The sequence below is a fragment of the Eurosta solidaginis genome, chromosome 5 (genome assembly GCF_040869045.1).
Source record: "Eurosta solidaginis isolate ZX-2024a chromosome 5, ASM4086904v1, whole genome shotgun sequence".
Taxonomy (NCBI): Eukaryota; Metazoa; Arthropoda; class Insecta; order Diptera; family Tephritidae; genus Eurosta; species Eurosta solidaginis.
The window spans coordinates 17,305,980-17,319,496 of NC_090323.1; the positions used below are offsets into that span (position 1 = coordinate 17,305,980).

General features: G+C 37.8%; 1 protein-coding gene across 12 annotated transcripts in view; it reads left to right on the forward strand.

Moving 5' to 3' along the window:
• Myo61F (Myosin 61F) overlaps window positions 1-13,517 on the forward strand; it is a 92,830-nt gene that overhangs the window by 49,175 nt on the left and 30,138 nt on the right. For 8 of the 12 annotated variants that reach the window (XM_067790572.1, XM_067790569.1, XM_067790574.1 and 5 more), the window contains one exon: window positions 198-231. Coding sequence is in view for 4 of the 12 variants with exons in the window: in XM_067790567.1 (XP_067646668.1) it covers window positions 9,151-9,158 (8 nt within the window). In the remaining 8 variants the exon portion in view is untranslated. Of the gene's footprint in view, window positions 1-197; window positions 232-6,188; window positions 6,639-8,739; window positions 9,159-13,517 lie in introns of those variants that run through there. The other 4 variants (XM_067790567.1, XM_067790565.1, XM_067790566.1 and 1 more) reach the window with 4 other exon arrangements.

Consider the following 13,517-nt stretch of genomic DNA (forward strand, 5'->3'; position numbering starts at 1 on the left):
GAATTGGTTCAAAAGTCCGATACTTTTTCAGTAAAACGAATTCATCTCATTCTAAAAACGTTAAATTTTCTCTTTATGTAATAAAATATCATTAAGCCGTTTTAAGTTTAGTAATATAATGCTTTTACGCTTGTACAAGCTAAGGATACATTTTTCTGAAACTAATTCTTATCGACATAATTTTGTCTTTCTTCTAGGTTTTTTGGAACAGTTCTTTACTAAAGGCTAAAGGTAAGCAAACGATTATTCTGTTGTTTAATAATTAGTCAATGAAAGAAGTGTAAACTGCATTTTTGTAACATAGTAAATTATAGATCAGTTTGAAGCGTTCTAAAGGGGAATGTAAATATTAACTTTTATTGAGAAAACGAAAACTCAAAAAACGTGATGGTTTTATTTACACTTCTTTACTTACTACTGTCTATACATCTGCACAGCTTGATTTACATTTCTACATTGTACGCAGCCTAAATGTAGGCAATAAAATTTTATAATAACTCGATTATACATATGTTTGATTGAGAGCTTTGACTCTGTAAGTGTAAACGCTTATCAAGTTGAACAACTACATTTACAAATACTTATTTTTCAACTTTTTAACCCATCTTAAACGCTAAACTTTATTTTAGTCATATTTTCGCTTTCTGTTTTGTTTAAGTAACGGTGAGAGATCGGAATCATATTCAAGATACTTCGCATCAAAATGTAATGTACTACGGAAAACACTGCAAAAAAGTGCGAATATTTTTCTCTAACTTAACTTCTTACGATGCGCAAAATTTTTATTGAATGAAAGTTTAAAAAAAGAATAAATCTCAGATTATTTTTGCAATAGAATGGAAAAGCTCTGATTATTTTTGGATCACACCGTCATTAAGTGTTAAGTGGCAGTAAACTGCAACTGCTACAATTTGCTGTTTCCAATGGACTTTTGATTTGTGAGAGTTGGAGTGAGAGTGGGGGTTATACTAAACTAGCACGCCTTTACGATTAAAATTGTGCCTCAGCTACACCGACACTATTACGAATACACCCTTAGCCATGTTGACGATTATTAATGCACTACTTATGATCCCCCTATAAATATATTTGTTGTTTTACTCTTTTACGGTAATACACCGCTACGAATTTACCGTATCACGGGAAAACGCTTGCGCGCTTATATGTTTTACGCTTGTGCTTACGCTTTAGCGCTCTTGGCCTTTACCATAGTTCGATTTTACGCTGATACGCGTTCAAGTTTGTACGCTGTTACGATTACGTTAACACGCGTTTTCACTATTATACTTATCCGGAAAAAATACGTTAGTTAATAGATCAAGTGGTGATGTATGTTTGTATCTCACCGATTTTAGATCCGACAGTATCAGATTTGCTAAGCGCATACATATGTACATTTGGCGCTTACAGATTGTTTTTGTGAGTTTACGCTAATACGCTTATACGTTTTAGCGCTCTTGGCCTTTACCATAGTTCGATTTTACGCTTATGCGCTGATACTCGTTCACGTTTGTACACTGTTACGATTACATTAATAGCCGTTTTCACTATTATGCTTATCCGAAAAAAGTACGTTAGTTAATAGTACAAGTGGTAGTGTAGGTTCGTATTTCACCGATTTTAGATCCGACAGTATCAGACGACTTGCTAAGTGCATACATATGTACATTTGGCGCTTACAGATTGTTTTTGCGAGTTTACGCTAATACGCTTATACGTTTTAGCGCTCGTGGCTTTTACCATAGTTCGATTTTGCGCTCATGCCCTGATACTCGTTCACGTTTGTACGCTGTTACGATTATGTTAACACGCGTTTTCACTATTATACTTATCCGGAAAAAATACGTTAGTTAATAGATCAAGTGGTGATGTATGTTTGTATTTCACCGATTTTAGATCCGACAGTATCAGATGACTTGCTAAGCGCATACATATGTACATTTGGCGCTTACAGATTATTTTTGCGATTTTACGCTAATACGTTTGTACGTTCTAGCGCTCTTGGCCTTTACCTTGGTTCGATTTTACGCTTATACCCTGATACTCGTTCACGTTTGTACGCTGTTACGATTACGTTAATACGCGTTTTCACTATTATGCTTATCCAAAAAAAGTACGTTAGTTAATAGTGCAAATGGTGATGTATCTTTGTATTTCATCGATTTTAGATCCGACAGTATCAGACGACTGTAGATTGATGTGAGTTTTCAAAATGACCCTTTATGTTAAGCAACCTTGATTACATCACAGGAATTGTTCTTGCTTTTTTAACTGAATAAGCACATTTAATATTCCGATAACCTTTAGTAAAGTTCGATTAAATTAATATTCCAATAAAATGAGATTACGTCGTATCGTATTGTATATGCTTAAATGACGATGGCCTCCTAGGTATAGAGATATTGTGCAGACCTACAATACCGACGGTCCTATGCTCGGGACAAGTAATATCAAAAATACTTCAAAAATGTTTTAATAATCGCGATAGGACCTCGTCGGTGGTTTGGCAAAACTTTATAAGTGTATTTCTTCTGTTCAACAAAAATTCGTCTGCTTTAACAGATACTGTTCGGAGTCGGGGATTGTGCATCGCAGTAGAAATTTTAAAACTTATATAAAATGCAATTTACGCACCATTGGTTCTTATAAGTATTTTCCATTCACGATCATCCATTTTATGAGTTTCAATGAGCCTATTCATTTTAACAGGCTTTCTTTTTTCAACTTTTTTTAAATTACTGATCTCAAAACCGCAAGGATAAATGTAATACCGTATATTTTCTGGTATTATAATTAATATGATTTGTCGATATTTCGGTTTCAATCTGAAACCATCCTCAGGAACAAATGAATGTACTTGATCGATCGAACATATCGCTCATTCACTTCAATAATGCCATAACTCCAAAAAAAAAAAAAAAACAATTTCCCCGGAGAGCCATTCAAAGATTTTAACTGCCATATGTTGCGCATATAAAGGCATATTTTCATTTTTATAGCACGTGGTAAATTTTTAACTGATCACAACGATTTTTTTATACAACATAGATCATGATATTGGGTACGTTTATATGTTATTAACTCAAAAGTCGTGTTTTTTGAGTTGCCCGCTTACCACACTGAAGGTCCTAAGAAGCTCATGAGCTATGTACACGTCACTAGTTTGGTCGACTGGTCTTAAAAACACATACTAATAAAGGCCGCAGTCCTGTCAAAATGCTGCTATCAGAACTTCCAGCGGATGTCTCCTTATGACCCCCGAACACCACCTACATTGTGAGGGCAAAGAGCTCAACATTAAAGATCACAACGAAATTCTGAACAGTCAGTTTTTGCTAAATTGTCATAAACCATGGCATTCTAGCAAACAACTACTTGATCTAGCACCGCCTCCACCGGGGTTAAGGGACAATCTCCATAAGCACTATGAGGAGGTCCGGCACCTACCTGCACAGCCGTTTGATCCAGACAAGCATAAGCAGGCCCTAAGCCAAATCCACACAGAATCGGTAAACGTTTTTGCCAGAACGCGCCCAGTGAAGCCTGCATTAATATGCAATATCCTACCCTGGCAGAAGAAGAAAGTACACTACCACGAGAGACACGAGCCACCCTTGCACAACTTCGTTCTGGCTACTGTAACAGGTCAAACTCTTACTTGTCCAGAATCAACCCCGACATACATATTGTATGTCCTGCATGCGATGTGTCCCCACATGACGCCAACCATCTCTTAAATTGCAATGTGGAACCAACGCCTCTAACAGGGATTTTCCTTTGGTCCAACCCTGTTGAAATAGTCAATTTCCTTAGACTCCCGTTAGAGGACTTTGATGACAATTTGTGAGTGGTCGTGCCTATTTAAAGGGGCGAAGCACTGTTAACACAACAACAACAACAAGGTCCTAGGTTCAAGTCCCTGACAAACCAACATCTAAAATTTTGAAACAAGTATTTTCCAATTAGAAAAAAGTTTTTCCCAGCGTGGTCGCCCCTCGGCAGTTCCAAACACTCAAGTGTATTTTTTGCATGAAAAGCTTCTCAGCCAAAATACATCTGCCTTGCCTCAGCATTAAACATGTAGGTCCCGTCTCCCCAATTTGTAAAACTAAAATGAGCACGACGCGAATTGGTGGAGAAACTCTGCCGGTCATTATGTTTGAATAAATGATACCGCTGGGCTAATGAGTCCTAATCAACGGCTTGTAAGAAAACCAGTGGGACATATTATCCCAGGAGAAAATATATTTTCTAAGGACATAATAAATTTTTCAAAGTGTTTTTTACCAGGTTGAGTGCTATAGCTATCGGGAAAAATTTGCCTAGTATGTGACATACGCTAATTGTTATACAGTAGTGTAGGCGTAAAAAGCCGTTCACCACAAATTGGAGGGTCAGCTCGGCCTTAATATCATCGAACGTATGCCGTGCTAAATAATTATTAACCAGTATTTGGAAAGGATAACGTTGTTGTTGTTGTTGTAGCAGAGCTACAGCCCTTGGTCGGGAACAATTCCGAGACGCTCCGGTACATAGAACCGGCTGCCTTGGGAAGCGGGAAGGATAACGTCGGGGGTCTGCTGGTTCAAAATTAAGTCACCACAACTATTTTTATACTCAGCTGAGCATAGCTCACAGAGTATATTAATTTTGTTCGCATAACGGTAATCCGTAACGGCATAAACTAATCGAGACTTCTATATATGAAAATGATCTGGGCGAAAAAAGAAATTAATTTAGCCATATCCGTCCGTCCGGCCGTCCAAACTTTTTCATTTAATTTGTCTAAAATACTTTTAATGCCATAAGTCGAACAAAAATTTACCAATCCTTGTAAAATTTGGTAAGGGCATAGCTTCTATGGCGATAACTGTTTTTCGTGAAAATGGGCGAAATCGGTTGAAGCCACGCCCAGTTTGTATACACAGTCGACCGTCTGTCCTTCGCTGAGCCGTTAACACGATAACTTGAGCAAAAATCGATATATCTTTACTAAACTTATTTCACGTACTTATCTGAAATCACTTTATCTTGATAATAAAAATGGCCGAAATCCGACTATGACCACGCCCACTTTTTCGATATCGAAAATTTCGAAAAATGAAAAAAATGCCATAATTCTATACCAGATACGAAAAAAGGAATGAAGGATTGGTTTTTTGACGCAAAATATAACTTTGGAAAAATCTTTGTAAAATGGGTGTGACCCTACCATATTAAGTTCTGCAGGGCGAAATCAAAAGCCCTTGGAATCATGGCAGGAATACTGTTCGTGGTATTACATATATAAATAAATTAGCGGTACCCGACAGATGATGATCTGGGTCACCCTGGTCCACATTTTGGTCGATATCTCGAAAACGCCTTCACATATACAACTAAGGGTCACTCCCTTTTAAAACCCTCATTAATACCTTTAATTTGATACCCATATCGTATAAACACATTATAGTCACCCCTGGTCCACCTTTATGGCGATATCTCGAAAAGACGTCCACCTATAGAACTAAGGCCCACTCTCTTTTAAAATACTCATTAACACCTTTCGTTTGATACCCATATCGTACAAACACATTCTAGACTCACCACTGGTCCACCTTTATGGCGATATCCCGAAATGGCGTCCACTTATAGAACTATGACCCACTGCCTTTTAAAATACTCTTTAATACCTTCCATTTCATACTCATGTCATACAAACACATTCCAGGGTTACCCTACATGGTGAGTTTCCCTTATTTTGTCTCCAAAGCTCTCAGCTGAGTATGTAATGTTCAATTACACCCGAACTTAGCCTTCCTTACTTGTTATAATTAAGTAGGTTAGTATAATATTTTTTATTTGCATAATAAATATTATATAGCATTTTGGCGCGCAACATTAATTGATCTACACTGCAAATTTATTTGTAACTTTAACCCATCAACGGTATGGCGTTGAGACGTGTGGTGGAAGTAGAACCGAAACTGAACTTGAATTCACAACAAAAGCATCCAATGTAAACAGCCTATTTAGCACGCTGATAACAAAAATTGTATGTATGCATATGCTTTTATTTGGATGTGTGGCTGGTTGGTTGACTTGAATGCAGTTCCAAAAACAACACATTCAAATGTGTCATTATTCCCATCCAGCAAACTTGTGAACGTTTGGCACGTTATGCGGTTAGTTACCATCCAGCCATCAGAGGCACATGTGGCACAAAGTGGTGTTGAGTTGTGCGAAATTTTGCAAGAATTTAATAAAAAAGCTATTCAAATATCAATATTTACTTGCCAACAAGTTTTTTTTTTTTGTGGCATCTTCAAACAAGATTATAAACCAAAACAAAAGTTGGTGAAAAACCCCACCAAAAGTTTTAAGCTGGCCAGTAAATTGCCAGTCAGTGCGTTGATCAAATGTTGATAAGACTCCTTTTTGGCTTTTTTATTGAGCTATTTGCATTTCACCTGCGCAACGTGTTCGATTTGAATTTCTCTCATGGTTATCGAGTGAAGAGTCTACAATTAGTATGTGTATGGACATTAGGGAGGTCGATTTTTTTTTTTTTTTTGCTTTGAAACAGGCTCGTAATAGGCTTGTTTTGGCGTACAACAGACAGTTACATATGATTATCTGTGGGCACGGATAAATAATAGGTACCAAAATTAATATATATGTGTATATAACCCAACCAAAATATAGACACATATGTATTAAGCTGGGTTGATTTGCTTGGCGAAAGTTAGCCCATATCGCGCCATCGATTTTTCGATAGGTTTTGGGCTCAGGAAAAAAAAAGCATTCCGCAAAAAATTATTTTCGAGCCTGCAAAATTTGAGTTTTTTGACTTTTTTTTCTTTGATTTTTAAGGTTTTTTTCATGACATACTTAAAAAATTTTCATTTGATTTTAAAATTTTCATATATACCCCGTTCGACTCAAAATTGTCCGCTAAAAACTTTGGCGATAACAGTTTTTTGAAAAGACGGACAGGGCTAAATCAACTTAGCTCGCCCCTGATCATTTTGGTGTACTCATTGGTGGGTCTAACGGAAACATATACATAAAAAATGATTTGGAGCCTTGAAAATGAAAAAAACGATTTCGACCAAAACAAGTCCCAAAAACCAAAAAAAAAATTTTTTTTTAAAAACTGTTAATGCCAACGTTTTTATCGCATAATTTTAATTGGGATAGGGAATATGAGACAAATTCGTTTTCATCGTCAACACTTTTGCACGTTTCTGAAGAAACCCTTAAAAAAAATGGCGAACAAATTAATTTTTTTACCAAAACACTCCTCAAAACCCAAAAAAATGTTTTTTTTTTCAAAAAACTGTTATCGCCAAAGTTTTTAGCGGGCAATTTTGAGTCAGACAGGGTATGAAAATTTTAAAATCAAATGAAAATTTTTTAAGTAGGTCATAAAAAAAACCTTAAAAATCAAAAAAAAAAGTTAAAAAAACTCAAATTTTGCAGGCTCGATAATTATTTTTTTGGGTATGCTTAGTGGAACTTTTTTTCCTGAGCCCAAAACCTATCGAAAAATCGATGGCGCGATATAGGTTAATAAATCGACCCAGCTTAATATGTATTTCAACCATTTACTTGTGTACATAATTTTTTTAATTGCAATATTTTTCTCCCGGAAATCTTTAAAAGAGCTAAACATCTAAACGTTTTTGAATAGTAAGAAAGGTTTTAAAATTTTTTAAATTTATTTTGTATTTCAAATCAAAAAACTGAAAATGTAGTTTAGTAGAACCTTGAAATTTAGTGTTTTTTTTACTACAATTGAATGGGCTACAAAACTATATTTCCGGGTTTTTGAATTAAAATTTTAAAAGTTCGGAAGTTTTAGAAACTTTTTTGAAATTTTAAAAGATATGAACAAAGTTTCGAACCTGAACTTTTACTGTTGCTAAATTTTTGTAAGAAAAATATGGAATTCAAAAAGAAATTATATAAATAGTTAAAACATGCGAATTCTATCTAAGTGGGTTATTTTTCAAGTTTCAAAATCTAAACGACATACACAAAATAGACAAAATCTAATAAAATTTGAGCATTATTTGATTGTTTATAACGTCCGGTTGAGCAAATGATCGTATTTTTTTTTTCAGGTATCGCAATCTAAGTTGAAAGTAAATCGAATTTTTGGGGCAGGTCGCTAAACCGCATAAAATAATTTTCAAAACCGGAAGATATCTACTCCTGAATGGAATATCATCGTAACTCGGCCGCCGTTTCGTAAACATTTTACCTCAGAACTCTTAAAAAACGCATTATATCAGAACTTGCTTAGCTAATTTCAGAAAACGGTTGAAGAACAATTTGCTAAGAAGCTAAGGTTTGCAGACAGAACGTTTTCGAAGCAGCGGCAAAATATATGGCGATATTCCACCCAGCAGGCGATATATTGCATATTAGAAGAAATGTTGGGCCATTTTTTTATCCAACATTTGAGACTGTTTGTGAATTAATAGTGGTCCATGGAATGGAAAAAAAATGTCCCGTCCCGAAAATTTGTAGGAGCACGACATAGTCGCACGCCTTATATTTATTTATTATTTTACGTAGATATTAAGTTGGGTCATTCTCTTTAAAAAAAATTGCAACTCAATAGACGCGTTAAAAAACATTACAAACGAAACGTTTGTGTCCGTTGCGACAGAAAGAAAAAAACTGTTAGCCACCCTAATGTTCATTCAACTACTTTCGCATTTCAACATAATTACAATGTGCAATTTGTTTCAGCTCATAGCAAAATCTACATAGAGATATTTTATTTATCTAATCACAATTATTGTGCCAATAAAAAGCTCAAGTAGAAACTAGTAAGAGTGTGTAAAAATAAAACGTCTAAAAGGAGTAAAGTTCTAAAATATGAGGTACCTAAAGAGGTAATAAATAATCAGTTATATCAAAGATAATATTTACTAGTAAGAGTGAAATATATTTAAATATTGCTGAATTGGTTTTGCTGCTCAGTTGCAAATATTTCGATTCAGTTCGATCCGGGAAGCGAACAAGTGGATGCGACGATCTCGTTAACGCACTATTTCGTGGATAAACAAAACTATCAAATAACTTCAAAAATCTTCAAAGTGTGCGATAAATATTGAGACGGTAACAGTGCAATAAATCAAGAAAAACAATTATACAATAATGGCAAGGTATACAAAAATTTTTTCTTAATAATTTCGAAGCTACTAGTTTTTTGGCGCGCAAGCCGCGATCAATCTAATATTTCTCATAGAAATCTTGTAATCTGCTGTTGAGTTCTCAGACAACCGAAAGTTACTTTTTTAGGAAAATCAAATGGCAACTATGAATTCTTGAGAGAAGTTATTTTCCAGCAACATGGCCTAATTCAGGCATATACTTAGAGCGGAGCCACAGTGAAGTTAGTTTTAGATGAATGTGTTCAATTGGGAATGGAAATTAGTAAATTTTGTAAATAAAAGTTTGTTAGATCACAGCCTACTGACCAAGTTTGGTCTAGATTTTCGCTGATATATTGGTTTTGAGTTTGTGTTTCCTCTGCAACTGGTTGGGATTAGGTTCTAATTACGGTATTTGATGGACGTAAATGGATATAGGAATAACCAGGATATTTTTGTTAATGCTTTCTAAATCGCGTCGGTGCACTGGTAATTCAAACTGCTGTTTTGTATATTACCAGATCTACTCATTCAGTTGTCTGCTTACTTGAAGACCGTTCCGCATCCAGAAGTTGTCTGTTGTGATGTCGCCTATGTAAAGCATACATTTTAAATAGTTATTAGGCCATTTGACAGACGTGACTCGAAGATGTACCGTTGTCTATAATGCCTATATTCAATTCAAAGCCTACCTTAGACTGTCCAGTTGCAGATTGCCCTGAACTAGAGTAGAACCAATAACTGAGAATATTAAAGCATGTATTGAAGGTTCTTTCCCAGCGAAGTAGTTTAAAAAAAAATTTTTTTTAGAAAAACCTTCAACTTTGGATGTAGATGTCAAAGAAGCTATTTTTTATACTGTATTTATTATGACAGTCATTATCGCTGTTGATTCATAGTAAGCTGAATAATTTTTGTAACTCTGAAAGTTTACTTAAAATATAAAGATAAGTTGGCGCCCAACGTGGGGCCCTTGTATAGCAGTTGGTTCGAATAGTAAGGGGCATGACAAAAAAAAAAATCACCTTACAGAAAGGTAGAACAAAAACAGCTTTTAGTGAATAATAAAAGTCTAAAAAATTTCATTTTAGCAGCTTAAAATTTTAAGATATATATAGCTGAATCTTTACTTATGACCACAACGAATAGTAGTCCTTACTATTACTGTGAAGTTCAAGGATGAATGACTTAAATTTAATTTCGCAATTTCTTTCTCATGTCATTAGGTTAGGTTAGCTTAAGCTGGCCGGTCCATGAGGACCTGACATAGACTGAATAAGTCCGTAGTGTTACCAGAAGTTCGTTTTAATGACCAAACTGAAAAACCCTATCAAAAACCAGGACCTATGTTATAAAATAACTCCGTCCTCTTGGCAAATACTAGAAGCTTTCTAGGATTTAAACCACTTTCTGCTTCTAGATCTGACAGCTGTATCACTCCTAAAAGCTGGAGTCTTAGCCTGGCAAGTGCAGGGCACGAGCACAGAACGTGCTCGATCGTTTCCTCCTCCAACCCGCACTTCCTATATCTGCTATCACTGACCAAGTCTAATTTAAAGGCATGTGACGCCAGAAGGCACTGTCCAGTCAGAATAGCCGTCATGAGTCTACAGTCCTCTCTTTTTAGTGATAGAAGCAACTTTTTTAGTCTAAGGTTGTAAGACCTGCACATAATCTTCGACACTTTACAGTCCCGCGCTTGAACCCACGCCTTTCCTGCTTGGTCGATCATATGCACCTCTCGCCTTCGCTTAATTTCGCCCAGCCTAATTGGGACGTCTACGGAGCAAGCTTCAAGGGATGCGCCCTTTTTAGCTAGTTCATCCGCTTTTTCATTCCCATCTATTCCCATATGCCCTGTGGCCCAATATAGATGTATGCTTCTCTCTGTCCCGATTCTGTCCAGAGACTGCTTACACTCTAACACGCATTTAGATGCTGTGCTATGCGAGATTATTGCATTAATTGCTGCTTGACTGTCAATATAAAAGTTAACACGATTGCAGCTTGGGCTATTTTCTTCCGCGGTTCCTACTGCTTTGGTTACGGCTACTATTTCCGCTTGGAAAACGCTACAGTAACCTAGCAGCCTGTAGGATCTGTTTATTTCCGGATCAGTACAGTATAGCGCAGACCCTACTCCTTCCACTACTTTGGAACCATCTGTGTACACATGTATCGCCTCGTCCGCCATTTGAGCACCATCGCGCCAACCGTCCACCTCTATTGTGGCGTGAAGATCGCCCTCGAAGCGCAGATAGGGAATCGGGTAGTCTGTTCCTCTTGTGATTGATGACGCTATACTACTATGGCCGTATGGTCGGCGCCCAAGCTGCCCCGAGGCACGGAGCCTGGTTGCAGTTGTTTGCTACCAGGTCTACAGGTGGAATGTGCAGAATGGCATACAGTGTAGCTGTCGGGATTGTTTTCAGGGCTCCCGTAATGCTAAGCATTGATAGTCTGCATACCCCCTCTAATTTTTTGAGTAGGTTGTTTTGTGTGGCTTTCCACCAAACAAGAACTCCATAGTATAGGATAGGGCTTACAATCGCTGTAAAAACCCAATGAGAAAGAGAGGGCGATAAGCCCCACGTACACCCCAGCATCCTTTTACATGCATAAAGTGCCATTGAAGCCTTCTTTACCCTCTCCTCCACGTTGAGCTTCCATGACAGTTTACTGTCTAGGATGATTCCTAGATACTTTGTGCAAGGTTGCTCCTGCAGGGTTACCCCTCCTAACTTAGGCCTTATCCAATTTACCTTATACTTCTTTGTAAACAAGACCATAATCTTCTTATTCACGTTGACTTTCAATCCGACATTTGATGCCCAGGTATAAATATCCCGAAGCGCCCGATCCATCAAAGAGCTTATCGTTGGAAGGCACTTTCCACTTATGACAATTGCAACGTCATCCGCGTAAGCCGTAAGTTTTACGGGTCCCTCATCAAAACGCCCGAGCAGTTGGTTGATGACCAGCGTCCACAGCAGAGGTGATAACACCCCTTCCTGCGGCGTTCCCCTGTCCACTGATTTCGTGGCCTCGTACAATCCCCATTGTGATGTAATCTTCCTGCAATTTAACATGCAGCCGATCCATCTGGTTAAGGCTGGATGTACTTTAATGTAATTAAGACCATCCATAATCGCTCATTTAGAACCATTATTGAAAGCCCCGGCAATGTCTACGAAGACTCCTAGAGGATATTCCTTATATTCCAGGGCTTTCTCTACGCTTATTACCACCCTATGCAATGCGGTGTCTACCGACATGCCTTTGGCTTTGGTGTACGCATGTTGTGTTGTGGAGAGCAGCTTTTCATCCACGTTGGACTTTATGTACACATCTATCAGCCTCTCAAAGGTTTTGAGCAGAAATGATGTTAAGCTAATGGGTATATAATATTTGGAATACACGTGACCGATCATCCCCGCCTTTGGTAGGAAAGCTACACGAGCAGTTCTCCAAGAATGCGGTACATGATTCAGTCTTATGCACCCATCGAATATTTTTTTAAGCCATTCCACGACCGCCCTACTTGAAACTTGTAGCATGGCCGGGAATATACCATCTGGGCCCGGCGATTTAAACTTAGAAAACGCCTTCACTGCCCATTCGATCTTGGTATCGCTCACCAAGCCCGGCACTACCCGCTCTGTGATCGAAGTGTGAGTGCTGTCTGATGGCTCTTCTAAACCATCTCCCGATGGGAAATGTGTATCGAGAAGCACCTCAAGGGATTCCTCACTATTACGTGACCATATTTCCCCTTGCTAGGAATTTTCTCAACCGTGCTGTTTCGCTGGAGCACTCTATGTCCGTACAGAAACTCTTCCATGAGATTCTCCTCGCCCTGGAAATTTCACGCTTGGACATCCTCAGTAGATCCCTGTTCTCGTCCCGACACGCTTCGCTTTCCGCGGTCTTTGCGAGCTTAAACATTTCTTTTACCTGTCTTCTTAGAAGACTCAGTTCATTGCTCCACAATGGCGGCTTTGCTTTTCCTCTGAATCTTCTTAGAGGGCAAGCTTTGTTATACGCATTCATAAGCGTCCTTGTTAGGAATTCATTAGACTCCTCCAGTATTTCCACATTGGCAACCTCTTTGGGTTGTCCCAGTTTCGTTTCTACCTGTTTCTGGAATTTAGTGCAGTTTGCTGACCTAGGGTTTCTAAAGGTTCCTCCTTTCTCTACTGCTGAAGCTGATATACGCATGGTCGGAGAAGGATGGTCTATCAAGAACCATCCAATCATATCTTGATATATCACTTTCGGAGCTCAGTGTAATATCCAAAACATTGCTGGATGTTGGACCAATGTATGTAGGGACATTTCCCCTGTTGGCTATCTGCAAATTGGTTTGCAGGA